Source organism: Leucopleurus acutus, assembly GCF_964270905.1.
Source record: "Leucopleurus acutus genome assembly, chromosome: 20".
Lineage (NCBI taxonomy): Eukaryota > Metazoa > Chordata > Mammalia > Artiodactyla > Delphinidae > Leucopleurus > Leucopleurus acutus.
The window spans coordinates 28,720,673-28,746,657 of NC_139162.1; the positions used below are offsets into that span (position 1 = coordinate 28,720,673).

At 38.7% G+C, this 25,985-nt stretch overlaps 1 protein-coding gene across 1 annotated transcript in view; it reads right to left on the minus strand.

Annotated features, from left to right (window-relative positions):
• AMFR (autocrine motility factor receptor) overlaps positions 1–25,985 on the minus strand; it is a 40,877-nt gene that overhangs the window by 13,358 nt on the left and 1,534 nt on the right. Inside the window, exons 2-9 of the mRNA XM_082862761.1 lie at positions 19,660–19,752; positions 16,187–16,351; positions 14,675–14,827; positions 11,907–11,947; positions 11,609–11,741; positions 9,405–9,538; positions 8,449–8,559; positions 957–1,147 (exon numbers count right to left, since the gene is read on the minus strand). Coding sequence (XP_082718887.1) covers positions 957–1,147; positions 8,449–8,559; positions 9,405–9,538; positions 11,609–11,741; positions 11,907–11,947; positions 14,675–14,827; positions 16,187–16,351; positions 19,660–19,752 — 1,021 coding nt within the window. The remainder of the gene's footprint in view (positions 1–956; positions 1,148–8,448; positions 8,560–9,404; positions 9,539–11,608; positions 11,742–11,906; positions 11,948–14,674; positions 14,828–16,186; positions 16,352–19,659; positions 19,753–25,985) is intronic.

Here is a 25,985-nt window from a genome sequence, read left to right on the forward strand (position 1 = left end):
ACTAGGGAGAAATAAAGTTACCTTTATCTATTTTGACTAAGTTTTCAGTAATAATTCATAAAATAATAGCTTACATAACCATGTCCAAGATCTGCTAGTCTATTTCACAAGTCTTACGTGGTAGAGGCCGTAATTAGCAGCCACAAAGCCACAAAGCAGCCCCTCTACACCTGCCCAGCATCCCTGCCCAGCCAGCCAAGCAGCCATCATCCCCTCCTCTCAGAGACTCCACTATACTCCTTCGGTTCTTCCTATCAGGGATTTCAATGTGTTGCCACTCCCACCATGCTCTACCCTTAGAAACTCAAATCAGAGACCTGAAGAGCACTCCTCTTAAACAAATAGTCCAGGGATACCTACTTTAGAGTAGGAAATATGAACCCACAGAATTTAATGGTATTGGAATTAATGAAAATCGACAACAGCCTGATGTAATGTGAATCAAAGGATGATCAACCAGCCCCTGACATGGTGCCCATGACCTTAGAATTTTAAGTGTGGTTTTTATCACAACTCCTTTCAATATTCTGGAAGATGGAATATTCGTATTTTATGGGCAAAGAAACAGGGTTCTAGTTCTGATTCTCCGTCTGGTACCCACTGGAAAGGCTGCTCAATGACCCTTCATTATATGCTTAAGTATCACACGGATTCCATAAACTACTAGCAGCGGTTTAGCTACTAAGCTGATTCAGCGTGCTCCTTGCGGCCACGACGGATTCAACTGCGACTACTGTCACCTCCTCGCACCCCCCGTCCCCCCAATTCACACAGAGTCTAGCAAAATGCCTGGCACAGAATAACCCCTCGGTGCTGTCTATACTTACCGAACATTTTCAATTAAAACTGAAATATAACATTGAACTCGCCCATACAGGGCAAGTTATAATTAAAACATCATTCCCTAAGGGGAGAAAACCCCTGGCGGATGGTTTTAGAGGTTGAAACCAACTAACCATCGAAGTGGAAGAAGTGATTGTGTTGGTTTAAGCGAGGTCTGCCTTCAGCTGCTGCTACAGGAACCAAATTCTCATCCAAATTCTCTCCTTGATGCTCTTCCCTGACACGATTATTGTCGGCAATATTAAGAGACATTCTGCATGTTGGGCAGGAGGTGTCTTGTTCTAGCCAGGAACGAAGACAGGAGCTACCAAAAAGTCCAAAATAAGATATCCTTAGCATATTTTGTGAGAATTCACCAGAAGTACTCTGAATGTATCAATGAGTTGCAATTTTACTTTCTATTTACCATTAACAAGATTTAAACATTGAGAAACACTTGCTGACATTACCTCTTTGCCCTGCTTCACTCTAATGTACTTCTGGTGTATCTTGCTCTGAACGTTAATTTGTTAACGTACGTGGTCATCTACCAAGCTCCTGGGCATGACCCTTCTTCAGTAAGACTTCGTCACCTGGCTCACCATCCTCCTCTCCAGCTCTATTTGACTAACTTAAGATCCATGTGGCTGAACCATCCAACACCGTTGCCTCTCATGTCTTTGAATCCTCTCTTCCAATGATCTGTTCTCTCACTCTACTTTAGCCTCCACTAACCTTGGCCTTCTCTTCAAAATCACGACTTCAAAGATCTCACTCTCCAACTAAAGCTCCTCTCCTTCCAGCTTGCCTCTTATTTGCTAAGACCTCCCATCCATTTTTCATCAAGCATCACACCCCCCCAGAGCCTTACTTCTGTCTTCACCCAGCATACCTACAACCTTACGTCCATAATCCCAACTTCTTCAACCCTCTTATATTTGTATCCTGCTTTCCCAACCAGGCTGAAAAGCTTCTTGTGCCCTTTTTCAGGAGATGATAATGCCCTATTTAAGGTAGTCTCTCAATAAATACTGCCCATTAAAGGAAGTATACTAAAAAAAAAAAAAAAATGAGAAGGTTGGATGAAGTGATCTCCAAGGTCCCTTCCCAATTTATAATAATACTTATCTTTCTCCTAAGATTTCAAGGGGCCTTCCGTTCCATAATAATATATTATCTTTCTTCTAAGAGTTCAACGAGGCACTGAATAAAAATGCTCACTTCCTCTGTGCCTTTTTTTTTTTAGTATCTGGGAACATGTGCACACATAAGGTTACACAGGAGAACCTCACTAAAACGTGATGATCCTCAGCGTCTCTAGCAACCAAATGGTACTTAAGTACCAAAACTTTCCCAGAGGCCAAGATGAAGCTACTTCTTACTCTCTCTCTGCTGGAACAATGTTTGACAGTAATGTTCCAAAATAATGAATGTGTACATTCAACTCTATCACATTTTGAAACAATAAAGTACCTGTAATTTCTGTTTGTGATCATGTAACTATTAGCCAAATAAATGATTATATTTTTTAAAGTTCATTTCCCCTTAATGAACACCCTTAAATCACACCTCTAGTAAAATCAGCCTTGTGGGAGACTACCAAAATGTGTAAAATCCTTGCCTTCCAATAATGCTACCTGTGACACACTTTTCATAAGCAAATCTAATTTTACTTCATACTCTGCAAAAACCTCCCACATTATGTACAATAGCCTAAAAACTCCAAGTGAGTACAACTGGTCAGATATAGTTGCCTTCCTTGAAAAAAAAAAAAAGCCAAACTTCCACAACTAAAGAAACCAAACTTCAGAGAAAACAGTTGTATTTCTATATAACTATAATATTCTATTGAAGGATTCTTTCTTCTCTAAGTATGACACTTCAATGTAATTAAATATTTACTGGACTCTGAAATCTTGCAAAGACATCTCCTACAGCAACAAATTATCTAGCTATAATCTGTTGAAATCTAGACATTTAGCTTTATGGCAAATGAATCTGTCATAGATTATTATCATATAATCCTGCCCCAATCTATTAACCAAAGCTATAAAGTAAAGCAAACCAAGAAGAGATCCTAACAATTGTTTGCTCACTCAACCCCAGGCAGACAGGTGTTTTAAAAATTAAATCCTAACTCTTAAACAACCCCTAGGTCAAGAGAAAATCACTTGGGCAGTTAGAAAATATTTTGAGACAAAAGAAAACAGAAGCAAAAGCACAATATACCAAAACTTATGAGATACAGCAAAAGCAATGCTCAGAGGCAAATTTATAGCTAAAAATGCCTAAAAAGAAAAAAGATTTCAAAACGACAAACCTAACTTTATAACTTATGGAACTAGAAAAAGAGCAAATGAAACCCAAAGCCAGCAGAAGGAAGCAAATAATAAAGATTCAAGCAGCAATAAATGAAATAGAGAATAGAAAAACAATAGAGCAAATCAATTGTTGGTTGGTTGGTTCAAAATCAAAAAGCAAATCAAAAGTTGGTTCTTTGAAAACATCAAAGCTAAACTGACAAATTTTAGCTAGACTAAGAGAGAAGATATAAATAACTAAAATCAGAAATGAAAGTGTGACTACTACTACCAACCTTACAGAAATTTAAAGGATTAAAACAGAATACTAGAAATAATTGTACTCCAACAAATTAGATAATACAGATAAAACGGACAAATTCCTAAGCAACACAAACCCTAAACAATACACACACACAAAAAAAACTACCATAAGACTAATAAACAAATTCAGTAAAGCAGCACAGTAAAAGAGCAACATGGGGCTTCCCTGGTGGTGCAGTGGTTGAGAGTCTGCCTGCTGACGCAGGGGACACGGGTTTGTGCCCCGGTCCGGGAAGATCCCACGCGCTGCGGAGTGGCTGGGCCCGTGAACCATGGCCGCTGAGCCTGCGCGTCCGGAGCCTGTGCTCCGCAACGGGAGAGGCCACAGTGGTGAGAGGCCCGCGTACCGCAAAAAAAAAAAAAAAAAAAAAGAGCAACATGAAAAATCAGTTATGTTTCTATACACCAGCAAGGAACAATCCAAAATATAAATTAAGAAAACAATTCCATGTACAATAGTATCCAAAAGAATAAAATGCCTAGGAATAAATGTAACCAAGGAGATGAAAGACTTGACACTAAAAACTATAAAAGATTGCTGAAAGAAATTAAAGAAGACCTACATAAAAGGAAAGGAATCCCATGTTCATGAACTGGAAAACAATACTGTTAAGATAGCAATCTTCCCCCCAAGTAATCTACAGTTTCAATGCAATCCCTATTCAATTTCAATGGCCTTTTTTGCAAAAATGGAAAAGCGGCACCTCAAATTCATATAGAATTGCAAAGAGCCCCAAATAACCAAAACATATAAAAAAAGAAAAAGTTGGAAGATGCACCATTTCCCAATTTCAACTTACTACAAAGCTACAGTAATCAAAACAGCATAGTACTGGAATAAAGATAGACATATAGACCAATGGAACAGAATTGAGAGTCCAGAAATAAACTCAAACGTCTATGGCCAAATGATTTTGCCAAGGATGCCAAGACCATTCAATGGGGAAAAAAATAGATTCTTCAACAGATGGTGCTGGGACAACTGGACAGCCACAAGCAAAATAATGAAGTTGGACCCTTACCCTCACTTCATGTACAAAATTTAACTCAAAATGGATCAATGACCTAAATGTAAGAGCTAACACCATAAAACTATTAGAAAAAAAACTATCATGACCCCAGATTTGGCAATGGATTTAGATTTGACACTGAAAGTATGACCTACCAAAGAAAGAATAGGTAAACCGGATTTCATTAAAAATTTAAAATGTGTGCATCAGAGGACATTACCAAGAAAAAAGTGAAAGGACTTTATAGAATGGGAGAAAATATTCACAAATCATACATCTGATAAGGGTTTAGTAACCAGAATACATAAAGAACTCTTACAACTCATCAACAGAAAGACAACCCAATTAAAATAGGATAATTTGGCTTGAATAGATATTCTCCAAAGATGATACACAAATGGTCAACAAGCATGTGAAAAAATGATCAGCATTACTGGTCATTAAAGAAATGCAAATCAAAACCACAATGAGAGACCATTTTACACCTCAGGATGGCTATTATCTAGTGTAAAATGTAAAATGGTGTACTCACTATGGAAAACCGTATGATGGTTCCTCAAAAAATTAAACATAGAATTACCATATGATCCAGCAATTCCACCTCTGGGTATATACACAAAAGAATTGAAAGCAGGATCTTGAAAAGAAATTTGTACACCCACGTTCGCATCAGTATTATTCACGATAGCCATAAGGTAGAAACCACCCAAGTGTCCATCAACAGAGGAATGGATAAACAAAATGTGATGTATACACACAATGGAATATTTTTCAGCTTTAGAAAGGAATGAAATTCTGACACATGCTACAACATGGATGGACCTTGAAGACATCATACTAAGTGAAACAGCCAGACATAAAAGGACAAATATTGTACGATGTGCTACTGTGTGAGAGCAGTCAAATTCATAGAGACAGAAAATAGAATGTAGCTGCCAAGGGCTGGGGAGAAGGGGAGATTGAGGAGTTAGTGTTATATGGGTACAGAGTTTCAGTTTCAGAAGATGAAAAAGTTCTGGAAGTGGATGGTGGTGAAGGTTGTACAACAATGTGAATGTACTTAACGCCACTGAACTGCACACTTTAAAATGGTTAAAAAAAATGGTTAAAAGCTAAATTTTATGTTATGTATTTTATGTTATGTATGTATTTTTTTACCACAATTAAAGCATAACATTTGAGAATTATCATTTTAAAAAACCCACCATAGGGCTTCCCTGGTGGCACAGTGGTTAAGAATCCACCTGCCAATGCAAGGGACACGGGTTCGAGCCCTGGTCCAGGAAGATCCCACATGCCGCGGAGCAACAAAGCCCGTGAGCCACAACTACCGACGCTTGCGCGTCTAGAGCCCGTGCTCCACAAGAGAAGCCACCGCAATGAGAAGCCCACGCACCACAACGAAGAGAAGCTCCCAATCGCCATAACTAGAGAAAGCCCACGCGCAGCAACGAAGACCCAATGCAGCCAAAAATAAATTAATTAATTAAAAAAAATAAAATAAAAAATCCACCATAATGAAACACCACTTCCTACCAACTAGATTGGCTATAATAAGAAAAACAGAAATACATATTGGTGAGGATGTGAAGAAATTGGAACCTTCGTACATTGTTGATGGGATATAAAATGGTGCAGCTGCTGTGGCTAAGTCTGGTGGTTCTTCAAGAAGTTAAACATAGAATTACCCTGTGACTCAGCAATTCCACTCCTAAGTATATACCTAAAAGAAAATCAGGTACTCAAACGGATACCCATTCACAAATGTTTATAGCAGCATTATTTGCAATAGCTAAAAAGTGGAAATAACCCAAATGTCCATCAATGGAAGAATGGATAAACAAATTGTTTATTATTTTAAAAAATTTAAATTCAGCCATAAAAAGAAATGAAGTACTGATACATGCTACAACTTGGATGACTTTGAAAACTCTATGCTCAGTAAAAGAAGCCAGTCACAAAAAAGTCACATATTATATGACTTCCTTCACATGAACTGTCCAGAAGAGGCAAATCCATAGAGACAGAAAGCAGATTAGTGACTGCCAGGTAACACGGGGAGGGAGGAGTGGGTAGTGACTTACTTTAACGACTATGAGGTACTACTCTGGAGTGATGAAAAGGTTTCGAAACTAGAGAAGAGCGGTGGCCTGCACCACACTGTGACTGCACGAAATGCCACTGAATTGTATACTTTAAGATGGTTAATTGTATGTCATGTGAATTTTGCCTCAACCAAAAACATTAAATCCTAAAATTAATCATGTGATTGAAAACATTTCTTCTGGGGTGAAATACACTCTCTTTTGAGTTAGTCTTCCAAACTGTCCCCAAGCTCCTTAGGAACTACCTGAAAGTTTTTTCAGAAATGTGTGTGAATTCTCTGGTCTTCCAACCTCATCAGTCAGCACCACTACCCATCCAGTCGCACAGCTGCAAAACTAGGAGAATCCCCAACGCCTCATATTCCTCGTTTTCTCACAGCCAATCTAGCACCACGTGCTTCCTAATCCTTCTCACGTCTGTCGACCCTCCTCCAGCTCCACTTCCACCACACCAATCCACACTCCTCTCAGCACATACCCGAACCACTGCAGCCCTTACTAACTAGTCCCCCTGATCTTTTCAAACTGCATCCCTGACCCCGAGCCCCCACTTTAACCCCGTCAAGTGGCCCTCAAGCCCCTGCAGGGTTGCTCATGCCTGCTTCTCCTGCCTCAGCAAACACCACTCCTCCTCTGACATTCTGAGCTCCAGCCACATGGGTTCTCTTTAATTCCTTGGATACGCCACACTCCCTCCTGCTACAGACATGTTCCCTCTGTTTCAACTGCTCTTCCACCTGATCCCTTCTTCTGCTGACTTAACTCCTACTCATCATCAAGAGTCACTTTCTCCAGGTGGGAGTCAGGTTCCTTTGTTACAAGCTCTCAAGGACCACGTTCCTTTTCTTTAGAGCACTTATCTCAATTCATCATTACATGCTCATCAACGCGTGTGGTTAATTCATGTCAGTCTCCTCCATTAGGCTGAAAGCTTCGTGAAAGCAAAGACCACAGCTGTCATTTTAATTTAATTCCCCAGAACCCAACACAGCACCCAGCACATTAAAAAAGAAAGAAAGAAAGAAAGAAATGTGTTGAGTTACTGATACTCCAGCTCCAAAGTCCTTGTAATATTAAAAAGGAGAAGAAAAACTATTTGGGAATACAAAATAAGGAAAGGAAGATTAAAGATGTAAAGATTATAACTTTCTCAATATGCAAAATTGACCACAGATACAAAAGGCCAAAAGATACCTCAAGGTCCATCAACACCAAAAACATCCAATCTATAAACAGAATGATCTAGGTTAGACAGACACAGTTCCTGTGAGATCTCTAAAAATGAATAATATAAGGCAGTGAGGACTACAACAGAGACAACAGGACTCTGTGAGAACGGTACCACACACAGATCTAGTCCAGTCATGAAGGTTTGCAGAAGATCCCATTTTCTAATTCCTGATAACACAGTCACAGTTCTGGACTGCTTAGTGCTTCTCATCTGATCCCCATCTCAGCACACTTCCCTGGTGTGTTTTTTTATGTTGCCTTAGGGCATGTGCAAAATGCAAAGATATATATTCTCACCAGCGTAAGAATAGGGAATAAGCTGTTAGAAAGCAAGGATCCCCCCACCCCTTTAAGTCTTACAGGCGTATTTGCTATATCTCAGAACTTAAATGGAGAAGGAATATGAAGATAGCTAACACACCCAGAAACTAAGATGGCAACCTGTGAGTGGGGAACAGTCCTGCCGTGTAGGGAAGAGGCTGAGGAATAAGGAAGACACACCCAGGCTCCCCATCCCACTCAGTACCAGCACCACGGCCAGTCTGAGGGAACGTCTCCACTCCTTGGCTAAGGCTGGTCTTAAGCCCCAGCACAAAAAGCACCCACATGCCCCTGGACAGAACACCAGTCCCATGTAACCCTTTGCAAAGCTCCTACTTGTGGAAAAGATGTCCACAGGGCAGTTTCCTCGCAGCCTGCATGGAGTCCCAGCAGATGGCACAGTCATCGTTATTGACAGCCAGCTCCTCTGGAGTTGCAACCGCAAACCTGCAAAAAACAAAGTGCAACTGGCAGGGATCTCCGTCAATTCCACGCACAAATACCGAGCACCACTTACTTCATAGACTTCACCTTTAACAGCACAGTTACAGAGGAATCGTGTTCAATAAAAATTCTCCACCCACAAAAAACAGTACACCTGCATTCTCTTCATAGCCCACCAAAGAGCAAGAAATCTATACACAGAAACTGACTCTGTCTTAACAACGGCTCCTGTTAGTGATGACTTAAGCGAACATTTCTGGGTAAATCAGAGGAGTTAAGACCCCTCAGAGAGCCAAACTGTTCCCTTGGACACAAAAACGATACCCATTGATCTCACACTTTCAGGCTTGGTTTAGCCTCAGGATGGCAAGTGAGTACCTCCTCCACTGAGGTTAAGAGTATGAGAGAGAGTATGTGTGTGTGAGCACGCATGCGTAAGGAAGAAAAAGGGCAGAAGCCAAAGGAAACATCCATTTAATAATAATGATGATAAAAAAAATGACCTAATAAAAGAACCTAATCTTTACTGAGCACGTACTATGTACCCAGTACTGTTCTAAGTAATATTACTTTCATTATCCCATTGAATCCTCCCAACAGTTCCAGGAAGAAGGTTCTGCTCTCATCCCTAGACTTAAGCAACTGAGGCACAGGGAGGTAAGTAAATTGCCCAAAATCACAGGGCAACTAAGTGGGGCTTCAAACCCAGGCAGTCTGACTCCAGAGCCTATACTCTTCACCATTCCGTTAACAGTTTACAAAAGCAGGTTCTCGTATAATCTGGGATCTATTATTATTAAAGATCTCAAATGAGTCAACATGAGCAACGTCAACTTGTGCTTACTTACCTGGCTTCCATGTTTCCAACCACTCGCAAATAGTTCTTGTGCCGGCGGATTCGACGTTGTACCTCATGAAACAGGTAACGCAGCTGCATAAAGATGACCAAGCTGGCCATGGATAACCAGATGTTGCCAAATAACTTAACAAGAGGGAAAGAGAATAAAATATACAATAAAAGTGAATGTGAACTTGCTACTGCTGAGAGTGAGGTATGCAACAGAAGCTCTGAATTGTGGGCGAAGGTGAACTGGAGCAGTCATTCAGAAAGCAAATGCGCATATTTCTCTCACTACCGTGAACAATGTACAAGCTCTTTGGCCTAGTCATTCCATCAACAGCAATCTTTCCTGAGGAACTAATCAGAAATTTTAAAGTTTTATGAAAATGATGCCCCTCCACGCAATTATAAAACAGAAAATCAGGAAATGGACACAATGCCCAGTAGGGGAATAATTATACTGTAAACTCATATAATGTAACATTATATACTCATTATATTTATTATAAAATATAATTATATCCTATTATTATATTTTATATATAACATTTTGAAGATTAATTACATGGGAAAATAATATTTAAGAGAAAAAGGATAAAAGTACTTTAAAAAAACTAATATGTGACAAAAAAAGGTTTGCAAAGATGTGAAGTAGCAAACAACTGAATACAATCTAAATATTCTATTATGGGAGCAGGCTGTTCAATGGCTGGGGGTGGAGGAATAGGAGGAAGGTGGTCAAAAGGTACAAACTTCCAGTTATAAGATAAATACATAGTGGGGATAGACGTACAACACGATGACTATAGTTTTAACAGTGCTGTATGGTATATTCCAATTAAATCATCGCACCTCTATGCCGTGGAAGTTTTATCTTAAAGGTATTAAAATGATTTAGAAGAATTTTGTTGCTAGGGCTTCCCTGGTGGCGCAGTGGTTGAGAGTCCGCCTGCCAATGCAGGGGACATGGGTTTGTGCCCCGGTCCGGGAAGATCCCACACGCCATGGAGCGGCTGGGCCCGTGAGCCATGGCCGCTGAGCCTGCGCGTCCAGAGCCTGTGCTCCGCTACGGGAGAGGCCACAACAGTGAGAGGCCCGCGTACCGCAAAAAAAAAAAAAAGAATTGTTGCTAGCATAGGAAGATGTACATAATATACTAGCTACAAAAAGCCAAAACTATATGCCCAATACACAATCTCCATTGATGAATGTATGGATTTGAATATATAAAGAAGCAGTAAACACAACAAAATGTCAACAGTTACCTCTGGATATTTGTTTGGGGGGGGACTTTTTTTTTTTAACATGTTTTGAAAGTTACTTTTATTTTATTTTTTATTTTTTTAAATTTTTTATTTTTTTGCAGAATACGGGCCTCTCACTGTTGCGGCCTCTCCCGTTGCGGAGCACAGGCTCCGGAGGCGCAGGCCCAGCGGCCATGGCTCACGGGCGCAGCCGCTCCGCGGCATGTGGGATCTTCCCACACCGGGGCACGAACCCGTGTTCCCTGCATCGGCAGGCGGACTCTCAACCACTGCGCCACCAGGGAAGCCCTGAAAGTTACTTTTAAAAAGTAGACTTATAGAAATGCTCTACGTTTAACCCCAAAATTTTTAAATTCTACTTTGATAGGCTTACAATTTAAATAAATTGCCCACCAAATATGTTGATTCTCGCCATTCACAGATCACTAAAGTGCTAAACCAATGAAGCAGGTTTTCAGCATGGTGATTTCTTGCACACCAAAGTAAAATGTAAACAATGAAGTAGGAGGAATTAAGAATAAAGACTTTGTTTTTAATTACAAAGATAGAAAATTTATGAATCCATGAAGTAGCTAACACTGTGGGAATTCCCTTTACCACCTACAAAGTACTGTTAAATATCAGAAGCCACAGAAACTATGAGGAGAGGAATTCCCTTAATTTCATGCTAAAAGCATTATCTACTGACTTGGTCAGCAGAGTCACCTACGTCTCCTAGACAGCAAACACCTCCTGAGCTGGGCACCAAACTCATTCCACACTGCTTTATACCTGTTGGCCAGAAAAAAAAAAAAAGGGAAAAAAAAGGGAGGGAAACAGCTGCGTCGTTTTTACAGTCTTTAAGTGGGTCATCCACAAATGTTTCACCTGTTAAACTCTGTACTAAACAGGGTTCCTGATTCTAAAAAACTTAGCTGTCTGTTAGAGCTCCCTCTGGGAAACTTACCAACATGTGAATATGATGCATGAGGTCCAGGGACAACAGAGTGAGCTCCATGACAAAATCTGTGTAATAGACATACGTTCCCTTTCCTTCCCACGTTCCTTCGTGGTTGAGGTCCCAGAGGTGAATTACATATCTGCAGTGAACAGAGAAGAATCATGTTAACGATTTACTGTTACAATTGAATTTGTTTTAAACATGATATACTACAGTCACATTTTTATAAATTTTTTATATGCTGTATCTTAAAATCAACTGTATGAGTAGACCTCCATCACCACCCTCCCAAATTTCTACTCACCGTAAAATCACATGAGCAGTCCTCACTGTCACAAGAAGAGACTATTTAAAAAAAGAGAGATTTTTTTTCTTTTTAGTAAAATTTAGGATTGCTCAGACCAAATTTACTTTTACAAAGTGATAAAAGTTCTTAGTTCAATTAAAAATCAGGTTGGGGGGCTTCCCTGGTGGCACAGTGGTTGAGAGTCTGCCTGCTAATGCAGGGGACACGGGTTCAAGCCCTGGTCTGGGAGGATCCCACGTCCCGCGGAGCAACTAGGCCCGTGAGCCACAACTACTGAGCCTGAGTGTCTAGAGCCTTTACTCTGCAACAAGAGAGGCCGCGACAGTGAGAGGCCCACGCATCGCGATGAAGAGTGGCCCCTGCTTGCCACAAGTAGAGAAAGCCCTCGCACAGAAACGAAGACCCAACACAGCAAAAATAAATAAATTAATTAATAAACTCCTACTCCCAACATCTTCTTTAAAAAAAAAAAATCAGGTTGGAGGTCGGGGACTTGAAGGAGGGTAGTCACAAGGTACCAGTTATAAGATAAATAAGTCCTGGGGATGTAATGTACAACATGATGACTCTAGTTAACCGTGCTGTATGGTATAATTCAAAGTTGTGAAGAGAGTAAATCCTAAGAGTTTCCATCACAGGGTAAAAAACATTTTTGGGGGTATGAATATGCGATGATACTTATCATGGTAATCATTTCACAACAAATGTAAGTCAAGTCATTATGCTGTACACCTTAAACTTACACAGTGCTGTATGTCAATTATATCTCATTAAAACTGAAAGAAAAAAAAAGCAAGTTACCGACCATTTTATTTCATGTGCTTCAAATTTCCATGGAATATTTTCATGACCTAGAAACAACTTATATTGAGCATTTTCCTGTTAATAGGTGGCAACCAATTACACCTGTCCATCTCCTGGGCATGCCTTCTACAATCTTGAGGTCACTGAGTTTGACAATCACTTGTATTTTATACTGCATTAAGTCACCATAATTGATTATCCCAAGAGGGTGTCTGAATACTTGGTGACCCTATACCCAAGGTACAGCTTAGGTACTACTATCCTAGATATGAATCCCTGCTCTCTATATAATGCTTTCTGCACCCCCTTCACCCACACAGAAGAAAACAGATGAAGGAAATCAATAACAAAATAAGACCCTCATAGTATTCTGTATTAAAGAAACTGATACTAAGAAAAATTTCTTCTTAATCTAGCAGAATAAAACTGTTAACATTCTTTACGTTTGAGATCAGGAAACTCCCGTTTACAAATGGAAAATATTTTACATAGAAGAGAAACACTATAAACATAAAAATATGATTTAGTTCAAAATATCAAACCTGTAACATAAATTATCTTAAAAAACATTAATGAGCTAAAATTAAAATATGCCCTATGACCCAACAGACCTATTTCAAATGTCTTTAATTTTAGGTATACCTTTTTTCAAACTTCGGCCTAATACTAATTAAAAGTTAGAGAAACAAAAAGGGAAAACCCAGTATCATTCAAATGGTGATTTATAGTAAAATATATCTAAAGCAAACTAATTAATGTCAGAGTAAATAAAATTTTAAACATATTTTTTTACATTTGTATACCTTTCACATACAGAAAGTATTCAACTAGGATTGCAAATGTTTTTATTAAGTACTTAAATGTTCTTTCCTTATTTTTCTTACACTACTATATTATACTCTGAAGTGAATGCTATTAAGCAAAATAAATTTCAACCCTATTCTAACAATTCCCAATTAGTAGTTCAAACTCAGTATTTTGATATTAGCTATCTACTGATATTGATATTAGATATCTATTATTTCATTTTTTCCATTAATAATAGCAATTATGGACAAGATAAAAGTACTTTGCCTTTGGCCTGAGGAAAAAAGCAAATATAGCCACTGAATATAAAGAACATACAAAAAATTTGATTTCTATTGAACAGAAATTAGTATTTTCAGAAAGGGTTTAAAAGTAAATTTTAAAATATACATGAATATCTCAGATTATTCTTTCAAAACAATGAATACAGTTTGCATATACATTGTATTATTCTATAAAATCTTAATTTATGGCCTATCTAAAATAACCAATTACAGGATATTTCCTTACTAATTGTTACCAATCATTGTTTACAATATCTTAAGGAGAAAACCCTTCCCACTTGGAAGTCACAGAACTTGGATTGTGCTACTTTTGCCACTTTGGAACTTTAAGCAATTCACTTCACCCTCCATGCCCGTTTCCCCATTAATAAACAGGAATAATAAAATGAGTCAATATATGTAAGGTATTTAGAACAATCCCCAGCATATAGTAAGCACTATATAAATGTCGGCAAAAATAATTACAGTTGACCCTTGGGCAATATGGAAGTTCATCCCCATATGATTTATAGTCGGGCCTCCGTATCCAGTTCCTTTGCATCTGTGGATTCAACCAACCAGGGACCATGTAGTACTGTAGAATTTACTACTGAAAAATATCCATGTATAAGTGGACCCACAAAGTTCAAACTCACGTTGTTCAAGGGTCAACTGTACTTTTTATTATGTTGTAGCAAGGATTACATGAAATAACATATGTAAAAGCAATCAGTACCAATAACCAACCCCAAACGAAGGAACTCAAAAAATGCTTGTTAAAATGAAGACCAGATATCCACCCTGGGTGAAAATAATCTGTCAATAATCCTCTAGCTTCCTTGAAAACACACAGGAACATAATCAGAGCAAAAGCCCGTCTCTGCATCTTACCTCTGCAGCCATGAAAGCCAATGTGTGCATCCCATGGGTGTAGCCTGTGACACAACAGACAACTGCTAATCCACAGCAGGAAAGCAGCATAGCAATCAGTAGAGACAGAACTCGACCATGGCTACTCATCGGTGTGGTGGGAGAAAAGGAAAGCTAAAAATGCAAAACAGGAGAAGGAAGCTCACTCTTCAGCATGGCAGTGTTAATTAAACCTGACTAAGCATGGCAGTGTTAATTAAACTCAAGGTTAACCTTGGTGTCTTTGCTTGGAGATCTGTGCGTAGCCGCACGGCCAAATGGAAGCCGAAAAGTATCCCATTACCAGATGGTCAAAATTCTCCAACCAACCTAAATATGAGTATGAGCTGATATTTTGAGATTTTATCATTTAATTTATGGAATATACATTATATTTGCATCTCAAATTCTCAAGGATCCTCCTACCAGTGGGATTATAAACCTCTAGAAACAATTTACCAAAGGAATGTAATTCTCTCTTCTGGCTTCAACAGGACTCAACTTCAACAGGGCAGCACCACATTCTGTTGTGTTCTTTCACAATTTTGTTCTAGCCCTAATCCCTCAAAGTCACTTGGGAGGACATTCCTAGCCCGTTCACGGCTAGGACAACTGAAGTGTAATCCAGGTGCAGACTGACTACTACCATAATGCTATGTTAACAGTATACAGCTTGGCAAGGAAGACCTGGAGCTGTGACTCCTGAGCAGGAAGGTGTAAATACCAAACCAGTCGGGGAGGTCAGAAGCGCCTGTCCATGGCCTGCGATGGGGGCTGAATTATGAAACAGCTGAAGGCTTTGGAACTGAGATTAACTCACACAGACGTGCAAGGACCACCATGGTCCATGAGGACTGGGTAAAGAAAGGGGCAAGCAGGGTTGTGGAGTGGGTTTAATGGAGGGGCAGGATTGTAGGCGTCCATTTACTGGGGATCCACGAGATTAGTTCGGGACTACTAACAAATGAAGATTCACCCACACAACTCTGAAGCCAAGAGGCAGATCTTGTACCCAGACAGAAAAGGTTCACTTCTCCAGGGACCAAGGAAGCCAAGAGAGCTAATTCAGTCCTGGCCCAGGGTGGAAACAATGCAAGCTAGTCAGAAAGAAGGGCTCCAAGAACCAGAGTAAGAAGGGGGGAAATGGAAGGAGATTAGAACAGAAAACGTCTGGAAGAGACCAGCTTTTTTTCAGTTTATATATTAAAGTTTCCTTGCACTGTGATCAAAACAGTTTGTGTAGGTGATTTGACCTCACGTGGGCTGTAATGCAACACTACTGGGGAGGAGAAGGAAACCTCCCTAGGGGACACTGCTCCTGCATTCCTTGGCTGCTGCAGAAAGTTCCTCAAGAAACAGGTAGGAGGTACCTGATCCAGGAGCCTTCCGTGGGAGAGCTATCCTGCACATGTGTGTCACGGCTCATTCATATTACACAATTCAGACCTGGCAAATGTGTGCCTAAGCAGGAAAAGAGCTTGGCTAAAAACTTACATATTCAAACCGGTCCTTGCAGAGCTGAACCATCAGATGCAGAAATACCAGTCCAGCAAACCAGAGGCACCACATGACCACTTCTTCCACTGTCTGGACATTCAGCACACCAAAAATGAAAATGAACTTGTAGAAAATGAAATTCCAAAACTTGTCTTTGAGGTGCTAAAAAGAAAAATATTTATAAAGGTGATTACCATTATACCTAACCCATTCAAGGAGAAGGTAACATAACAAAAGCTGGCTTCTAAGGAGAAAACAGTCTATTCTCAGCTTTCTAACACTTGTCCACAAGAAAATATCCATAGAAGGCAAAGAAAAAATGAGCCCTCTGAAGAATAAAGGGAAGACACCTAGAAAGTAATCTATAGATTTTGGATTGAATTCCTTAGTTGTGAAATTTTCGCCATTAAAAGGGGAGTGATATTAGTTTAGTACCTTATGTATTAATAATACATATACTTATAACACAAAATAAAAAAGAATGGTGAGAGCTACAAGTATCATTTTTAATACTTCTACTCTCTAGATTTTTAAAACAAACAAAAGAAAAAGACTGGACATTCTTCTTCCCTTTTTTTTTTTAAACATCCTTCAGATTCAAAAATAACATATGCTCATTTGCCAGCCATAATCAATAATGTATGAAAAAGTACAAAGAAAATTAAAACAAAAATGATGCCTTAACATTTTTATGCATTTTTCTTCCTAAATGTAAAACATTGATTTTTGTATACTTTTATTTCACTTATATTGTGAGAACCTTACCAGTGCCAATGAATACTGTCTGAATAAGACCACTTTAGTGGTTACACATGGACACCGAAATGTTTTTTTCACCATTCAGAAAATGTTACAATGAATATCTTTGTACAAGTTTCTATTTTTTCAGCATTACAGAATCAAAGCTTACGGATATTGTTATGGTTTCTAATAAGTAACATCCATCTGATTTCCAAAGAAGTTATATAAATGTACACTCCCACAGAAGTATATCTGCTTCACTGTACTCTTTCTTACACTGAGGATGTCCAGTTTTAAAAATCTTTACTATCCTGAAAAAAAGGGCAATGAGGGGCGTCTAGCCAACAGATATTAAAAGATACCTCAAGCCATCTGTGGGAGTGGTGGCAACTGAGTGCAGAGGATAAGGATGGAAATATGGCTCCTAAGTATACTTTTATGTATAGTTTTGAACCACGTGAATGTTTCACAAATTCAAAAACTTAGAAAGAAAAGCAAAATTGAATAAAAACAGAAATAATTGAAACTACATGTGGAACAAATTGATAATGTGACTATTTAAAGATAAGAGTTATTTTGAGAACTTTAAAACACTGTACTCTGACTGTACACCCTTTGTTCAGAGAACAAAATGAACTAGGAATCCTTGGTGAATGTCTGTTTCCAGATCTGGGGCAGGAAAGCATGAAGTGAAGCTAGAACATTTTGTGTCCTGGTTCTGAACCTTCACTCCACCATCTATCTGCTGTGTGGCTTTGGGCAAGTTACTTACAATCCCCAGGCTTTGGTTTCCCCATCTATAAGACGGGTCTTAGAACAACAGCGTATATCTCATAAAATAGTTGGGGTAACTCAGTAAGTTAATATATGTACGGTGCTTAGATAAGTGCCATAGTAGGCAGTAAGTGCATTTAAAAAATTCTTTGTTCTACACTGCCACTTAACCGTTGAATATTTGTCCAATTTTAGGTAGTCAATGTCTTTGCCTCTAGCATTACTCTATTTCTTCAAGTTTAAGCACCAGAGAGTAAACCCATGTCAATTCTGTAGCATTCTAACTCAAAACGGTGCTTAAGGGCTTCCCTGGTGATGCAGTGGTTGAGAGTCCGCCTGCCAATGCAGGAGACATGGGTTCGTGCCCCAGTCCGGGAAGATCCCATGTGCCGCGGAGCGGCTGGGCCCGTGAGCCGTGGCCGCTGAGCCTGCATGTCCGAAGCCTGTGCTCCGCAACAGGAGAGGCCACAACAGTGAGAGGTCCGCGTACCGCAAAAAAAAAAAAAAAAAAAAGAAAAAAAGGCGCTTAATAAATGCTACTGGATGACACTGGTCAAAAAACTGTCATCACTGAACAACATGAAAGATGTGATCTATACTGAAAACACTGAAAGTAGAGTTGAGTGACAAATGTGCCCATTATGATTACCTCCAGGTATTTGAAAAATCTCTATAATACTCCAAGGTTATGTTTTCTGTAAATTTTGAACTGATATTTAACATTTTAGGTAAAAGAAAGCAATATGTAAGGCCCACTGGTGCCAGATCAATCCACCAGCAATTAGGTTGCTTGCCTGGCCTGGCCAATTTCTGGCCCACAAGTCAAAAGTTTTTCTTGAAAACAAAAGAAGCATCAAAAAAAAGCTTCTGTATCCTACCAAAAAACCCTCTATGTTCTTCTGATCCCATCTGGGAGACCTCTGGAGTCGGTATTTTGGAGAAAGTACTGAATACTCACTAATGAAAAATTTCTGGGAAAACAAAGAGTCCTGCCCTTAACAGCATCCAAGGGCTCAATCACACAGTAAATGCATTTCAACTCTAAACTAGGACCTCAGCTGATTTAATAACAAGAGATTTCGGTTGAAAAGGATACGTAAGGGGTGAGGCCACTGTTGTACTTTTAATGTAGTAGGTTCCTGTGTCTTACCACTGGGATAAGATAAAGTACAATATAGTTCTGTTTCTATGTTATTGTTTTAAAGGCCAGTTCTAAATTCTTACTTTAAAACACACTATTCTACACTCCATCCACTAAAATCCTTGGGGAACTGCCAATCTGTACAGTATGCTTGTGACATTAATTCTTTAATGAAAGCACCTCCTGCTCATACATGCATTCTGAGAGTAATGTTCAAATGTCAGACTATCTCACCTGAACGCTGCTTGTAGAATGATGAATCTTAATACACTTTTCCAAAGGGAAAAACCAAAATCTCTCGGTAAATTCCTTTGGAAAAGAACCCATATTCTAAAGAATGATATACACAATTACGCAAACTAAAACAAGTCTGAGATTCTTTTAAAATTACTTCATAAAATTCATGAGGAAATAGCTATAAAGAACAATATTGGGACAACTTGGATACATTAAATATGGATTGTGGGCTATATAAAGTATTTCATCAATGCTGAATTTCCTGATTTTGATCACTGTGCTATGGTTACATAAGAAAATGTCCTTGCTCTTAGGAAACACATATTAAAGCACTTGAGGTTAAAGGGGTATGATGTCCCCAGTTTACTCTCAAAAGGATCACAAAAAATATGTATATATAAATAAAAGGCAACTGTTAGAGTAAATGGGGAAAAATGTTAATAACTCTGAATCTGGATGAAGTCTATATAGGAGTTCTTCATATTATTTGTACAACTCTTCTGTAAGTTTGAAATTATACCAAAATTTTTTTTCTTTAATCTAGTCACAAGAATGCATCCTTGCTATCTGGACTTACCTGTCTTTCGCTCACTCGAAGAGGGCCAAACACAATACACTGGATTAGCTTAGCCACCAACATCAAAACACAGCAAGCAGTATTTACTAGAACCTGTACACAAACCAAAGAAAGGAAGTTTATTTCCAGTTGAAAAATAAAAGCAGCTCTAAAAATTTTATATTAGGAATTCAGCCAACATTTCTAATAACTGAGACTTTCCAGTTTTCTACCAGTACAAGATAAGTAATATTTGAAGGGGCACATCTTTATGGGTGGCAGGGTACGGATGAGGAGTGGGGAGGAAGGTACCAACTCAGCAGTTAATTCACAGAGCCTTGTCCCAACATGTACCCCCCAGAAGGCCATCTTCCCCTTCAGTCTTAACTGAATTGTGTGTAAACTTTGTACTGTATGCACCTTAAAAAACCTTAAGTGTCTCCTAGGTACATCATTTCCTACATTAAGATTTTGACAGCCTAGAAGAAAACTTTTCCAGAAAATGCAGTTATCGTGAACAGTGAAGTCCAGCACCCAAACATCCTGCCCTGCCCTGTCAGAAAAATAGGACACGTGGAGAAGAGTGTGGATGGTCATAAAAAATTCACAAGATCATGAAGAACTGAGAATCAAAAACATACACATTTTCAAATGTATTGCAATGGGACAAAAGATATCTGTGGTTGGTGTTGGCCTTAAAGTAAAGGTTCTGGGGCATTCGAGGGGAGTGGAATCAAGAAAGCAGGAAGAGCTGAGAACTGAAAGGCAACCATGAAACAGCAATGACAATCCAAAGCGTTCTTCACCAGCAAGTGGAAAACTTTCTTGGTAATTAAGAGAGGGATCGCCTTACACCTAAACAACAAATGTAATGCTTACAAAATGAAAATGTGGGCCGCCCCTGACTCAAAGGCTAGTGTGGCACATCACATTACTGACGTTCAAATGATTTCTAAAACCACAGAACCTGAAAAAGCCAAAAGGACCTTGATGAAGACGGTAAAGAGGACTTTTATTAAGAGCAAATGAAAACAAACACCAACAACGTAAAGGCTGCTTCAATCTTTGATTCACTAAGTTTACAGGAAGGTGGCCATATTCCTCTTTCCAGGTCATTCTTCCATCTACTTTTAAAAGAAGCAAATGATATTTTAAGAATAAGTAAATAAAAGGAAGGTGACGGAAGAGAGTAAGATAAGAAAGCAAACTCCCTAAGATCTCTTCAGGTTCCCCTTAGTGCTTCACACCATCCAGCCCTGTGGTAGCCCTGACACATTACATACAATGAATGGTAGCCCTGATTCATTACAAAAGATTAAATTATGTTTAGTTACATTCTGCCTGTCTAATGGGGCAAGGAAGTATGTGATGTATTTTCAAAGAACTGAAACAAAAATAGTGCTGAAAAATGAAACTCTTCTGGTAATTAAATCCTTCAAATAACCAGGAAAAAACCCAAATTAGTTATCCAAAACATCCCACCTCCCTAACATGACTCCCTGTGGAGCAGCCCTCTTCAAAACATTCCAACAAATAGTGTAGAATACTAAATTTTAAGGAGATGAAATAGACGTTTAAAAAGCTAATCTTCATTGTGCTCTAAACCAGTTAATGGGAACCCCAATCATGTTAATTAAGAAAAAATGTCATAAGACAAAACTACAGCCCCGATCCTTCATGCCATATCCCCCAGCTGAAGAGGATTTTTAAAATCAGCCAAACATTCCAAGCCTAATTACAAAGCAGTTTTTTAAAATTCTTCCTGTTTTTGCAGGTAGGCTTACAAAGTAAAGAAATAAATTCAACACATTTAGCACCTACTTGCTCAAGGCATGTGGGACATTAAGAGAAATGAGGGTGATTTGGACCCTGCACTCAAAGAACGTTTAGGATCTACAAGACACAGAAGTTGGTAAGCATCTAACAGACCAAGCCAGCTGCTGTGAGAACAACAGAGGAGAAATCAAATTTAGGGTTGCTTAATCATTTCTCTACCTTAAACAGCATTCTCATACACCTTGGGTTACAAAATAAGAAATAAAGTATTACTTCTCAGGTAAAACTTTTCTTAAGTTTTTCTAAGTTCAAAAATGAGGTATAGGGCTTCCCTGGCGGCGCAGTGGTTGAGAGTCCGCCTGCCGATGCAGGGGACACGGCTTTGTGCCCCGGTCCAGGAGGATCCCACATGCCGCGGAGCGGCTGGGCCCGTGAGCCATGGCCGCTGAGCCTGCGCATCCAGAGCCTGTGCTCCGCAACGGGAGAGGCCACAATAGTGAGAGGCCCGCGTACCGCAAGAAAAAAAAAAAAAGAGGTATAAAAATTTTGTATCTTTGATTTACCAAAAAAAAAAAACAAGTGGAAGTCCCTCATAATTCCATCACCAGTAGATAAACATTTCCTATTGTAATATAAATGGAAGATTTAAAAATCAGCACAGCTAAGAATGGAAAAAGGGATTGAGAAAGTAAACTGATATGAGAAAGGGATTTTATGTAAAAGGAAAGAGATAACCTTTTGCGAACTTTATGAAAGTGAAAGCTATACAGGAATGGAAGCAACTAAATTATTTTAAGATAATGAATGAAGTGTTTTTAAAAACATCTCAATAATTATTAACTATTTATTCTATTCTACTTACAGAAAAATGTCTTAATTTCACAAATATCATCATTCCAATAAATTCTCAATTTCAAAATTGACAAAGGCTTGAAAAATTGCAGATACAGAAGAAACATAATTGTACCATTCCTCATTTAAAAGCAAATCCCAGGATTACCATATACATGTTACTATATATAAAATAGATAATCAATAAGGACCTATTGTATAGCACAGGGAACTCTACTCAATATTCTGTAATAACCTATATGGGAAAAGAATCTGAAAAAGAATGGCTATATGTATATGTATAACTGAATCACTTAGCCGTACACGTGAAACTAACACAACACTGTAAATCAACTATACTCCATTATAAAATTAAAATTAAATTTCCAAATCAGATCCCACTAGGTCATCAGTGATATCCTTACAGAAACAACACTTCAGTCCATATGTAAACCAACGGAATTGGGACAAACTTTCTCACCTCACTTTATCCTTGCAGACCACAGTAAAAGTACTAACCTCATTCTGCTCTACACAGCTAACTAATCTTTCTTTGTGAGCAGAATCCAAACTTAAATGTAAGTAAATCTAAGTACAAGGGGTTCACTGGAGCACTGTTCATAATAGCAGAAAAATGAAAACCAATTAAATGTCCATCAGTGAGGTTAGTTCAATAAACCGTAAAACAGCCATTCAACAGAATACAATGAAGCCAGGAAAACTAAGTCAGCAGTTCTGCATTTACTAGCATTATACAGAACCTTCAAGATAACTTGCTCACTGAAAAAAAAGCAAAGTGTAGAAATGTGATTACTACGCTACCTTTTGTGTATGAAAAAGAAAGAATATATATACATACCATATATATATTTGTATAATATGTAGATGTGAACTGTATCGACTTGATCAATCTGGGTATTTCTTAGTCTTCTACTTAACACCAGCACTAACTATCCCCTCCCCCCCCCAAACACACCTTTTATCAGTCTCCTCCTTTAAGGACAACTGGAATGTTACTTTTCCGTAGGCTCCCAGTGACAAGTATAAAATGCCAGTAATGCAAACTCCCCCTTATTATACTGATGCTTGTGCTCCTCTTTGCACAACATTAGGGAAATAAATGAGATTACGTATACAAAGCATGCAGCATACATCTAGCGAGCAATCAAATAGCAATCTCCTTCCCCCCCCACTATAAAGATTTTTCCTATATTTTTAAGTTGTTTATCTAGGTTTATATCCTATTATTTACAAGTTTAGTCTTTTTCTTCAGCTGCCCCAACATTTCTGGAGCTAACATTTTTCTCTAATCATCTTTGGAATATTCATCTCATAAAGACTCAAACTGAGTAAATTACTTGCAGTTCTCAAGTTGTATAATTATGTGAAGATGGGCTCTTTGAAGCAAGAGTCAGAAACTTTTTCTCTAATGGGCTATCAGACAGTAAATATTTTTAGACTCTGTAGGCCACATGCTCTCAGTCACATATTCTTCCTTTTGGAAAAAAAAAAATTTTTTTTAATGTAAAAAACATTATTAGCTAATAGGCCAAATTGGCAACACGGTTTGCCAATCCCTGCTCTCAACGGTCAGTTCACTTTTATCCATTTTCGTTTTTGGTGACTTTTTCCCTTGACACTTCTATTTAAATGACTTCATTTGCATATAATTAAGTCATCAGAACCTTAAAACTTGTTTCATATGTCTATTTCTCCATTTTACCATGTCCAGCTCTTACAGTTTTAAAAGCAAATACATAAAAAAGAAAAAGAAAAAACCAGAACTGAAAAAAAACCAGGAGAAAGTAATGAAACTAATGAGTAAGATTAATTGAAGTTGAAAAGCCAAAAACACCTGAACAATTCAAAACAATGATGGAAACTGATCAGGAGGTACTTTAATGGAAGTGACATCTGAACAATGTAAAATTACCCGAGAAATGAGTAACAAAATAAAACCTAATCTGGAATGAAAGTTCTAGAAAGACATGAAGAAACAAATAATCATGACAAACCTGGGTATTTGTTAGTGCAACAACCCTGGGAACCTCCCCTCACACCTGTTCTCAATGTCAGTGCCAGAGGGCCACCTGGAGAACTTCCTTTGGGGACTGGAGTCTTAGGTCACTACATCTCCTGGCCTCTTCCCTGTCTACATAAATCCACCTTCCCCACTGCAGTTATAGGTCTGCCCCTGAAAAGATCATCTCATCATGACAGCCCCTCCTCCCCTTCACTCCCACTTAAACCCTCTGGCCCATGAAATAATGTTCACACTCCTTAACAGAGCAGGCAAGGTTTACAACATCTGACCTTCACCCCATACCCCATCCTCTCCCTCATCAGTTTCTCAACCATTAACATGCCTAAAATCACCTAGGACATTAATCAAAATGAAGACATTATATCAGTATCTATATTCATCTAAACTGTGCCCTAGAAAGATGTTTTAGAGATTCCAATATGCAAAATAATAGCTAGCAGGATTTGCAAACTGGCAGAAATATCGATTGATTGTTTCATCTTGCCTTTTTTATTTTTTAATATTTATTTGGTTGCACTGGGTCCTAGTTGCAGCAGGCGGGCTCCTTAGTTGGGCTCCTTAGTTGTGGCAGGTGAACTCTTAGTTGCGGCACACATGTGGGATCTAGTTTCCCGACCAGGGATCAAACCCAGGCCCCCTGCACTGGGAGCGAGGAGTCTTATCCACTGTGTCACTAGGGAAGTCCTTTGTTTGGTTTTTAAAAAACTGAATCTGAGTGTATTTGGGCAGGGCAAGAAAGGATCCATTCTGACAAAGGCCCCACCATATATTCACCTAATAATGCAATCTGTCAGGCCTCAGAGGAAGGCATCTGAGATTTTGACTCCCACTAGTCTACTAAAGCAGAAACTTAAGTAATGAGTGATGAGGAAAACTGACAATGCATACATGGAGGGTCTGAGGAACCAAGGAAGACCAAGATAAGTGTGAAAAACACGGAGGAAAGATGGAAGAAAAACAGCAAGATCAACTGAGAAAGGAAAAAAATCATCAGCAGATAGGAAGAAATTACAAACTCGCATGAGGCAAGACCTCTGTTGAAAAAGCTGGGAAGAAAAGGAAATTTTCTTAAAAGTAATAATTTTCACAGAAAATCAACAGGCTTTATGTAATGTTTCATGAAGAGATGTTAACCTTGGAATTTGAACGTGAGTTTTGTAAAAAGAAACTCTGGGGAGGGGTAGGGAGATCATTAAACAATACTAGTAGTTGTTAAATACTATAGCAGTTCCATTTCAAAGGCTTACTTGTATCATATACTTAAATATATATATATATATATATATATAAAAGACTACATTATATTCTCAACATTTGGCAAAATCACTCTCCACATCAGTTTACCTGCCAACTGAAATGCAAAAATAGATTTTTTAAATCTATGTGTAATAGGAATTAAACAAGAGACGTGTGGCTGAGTTCTTTCTCTTCTCCCTTCTTCTGTACTGTAAGGTTCAGCTTTACACAGCAGTGGAGGAATGGAACTTCACCCTTCACTGCCTTCTACTCACCTCTTCGTCAGAAGGACCAAGAGACTTGACCCACACCTACAATTCATAAATCCCACTGCTTCCTGATGAAGCACAGTGGGATTAATTATAACAAATGAGTTGTGTATCATTCTGTATACTTGGAATATTAATCCCAGTCACTTACAGCCGGCTCTCACCCCAAAACGGGAATTTACAGAAGACAA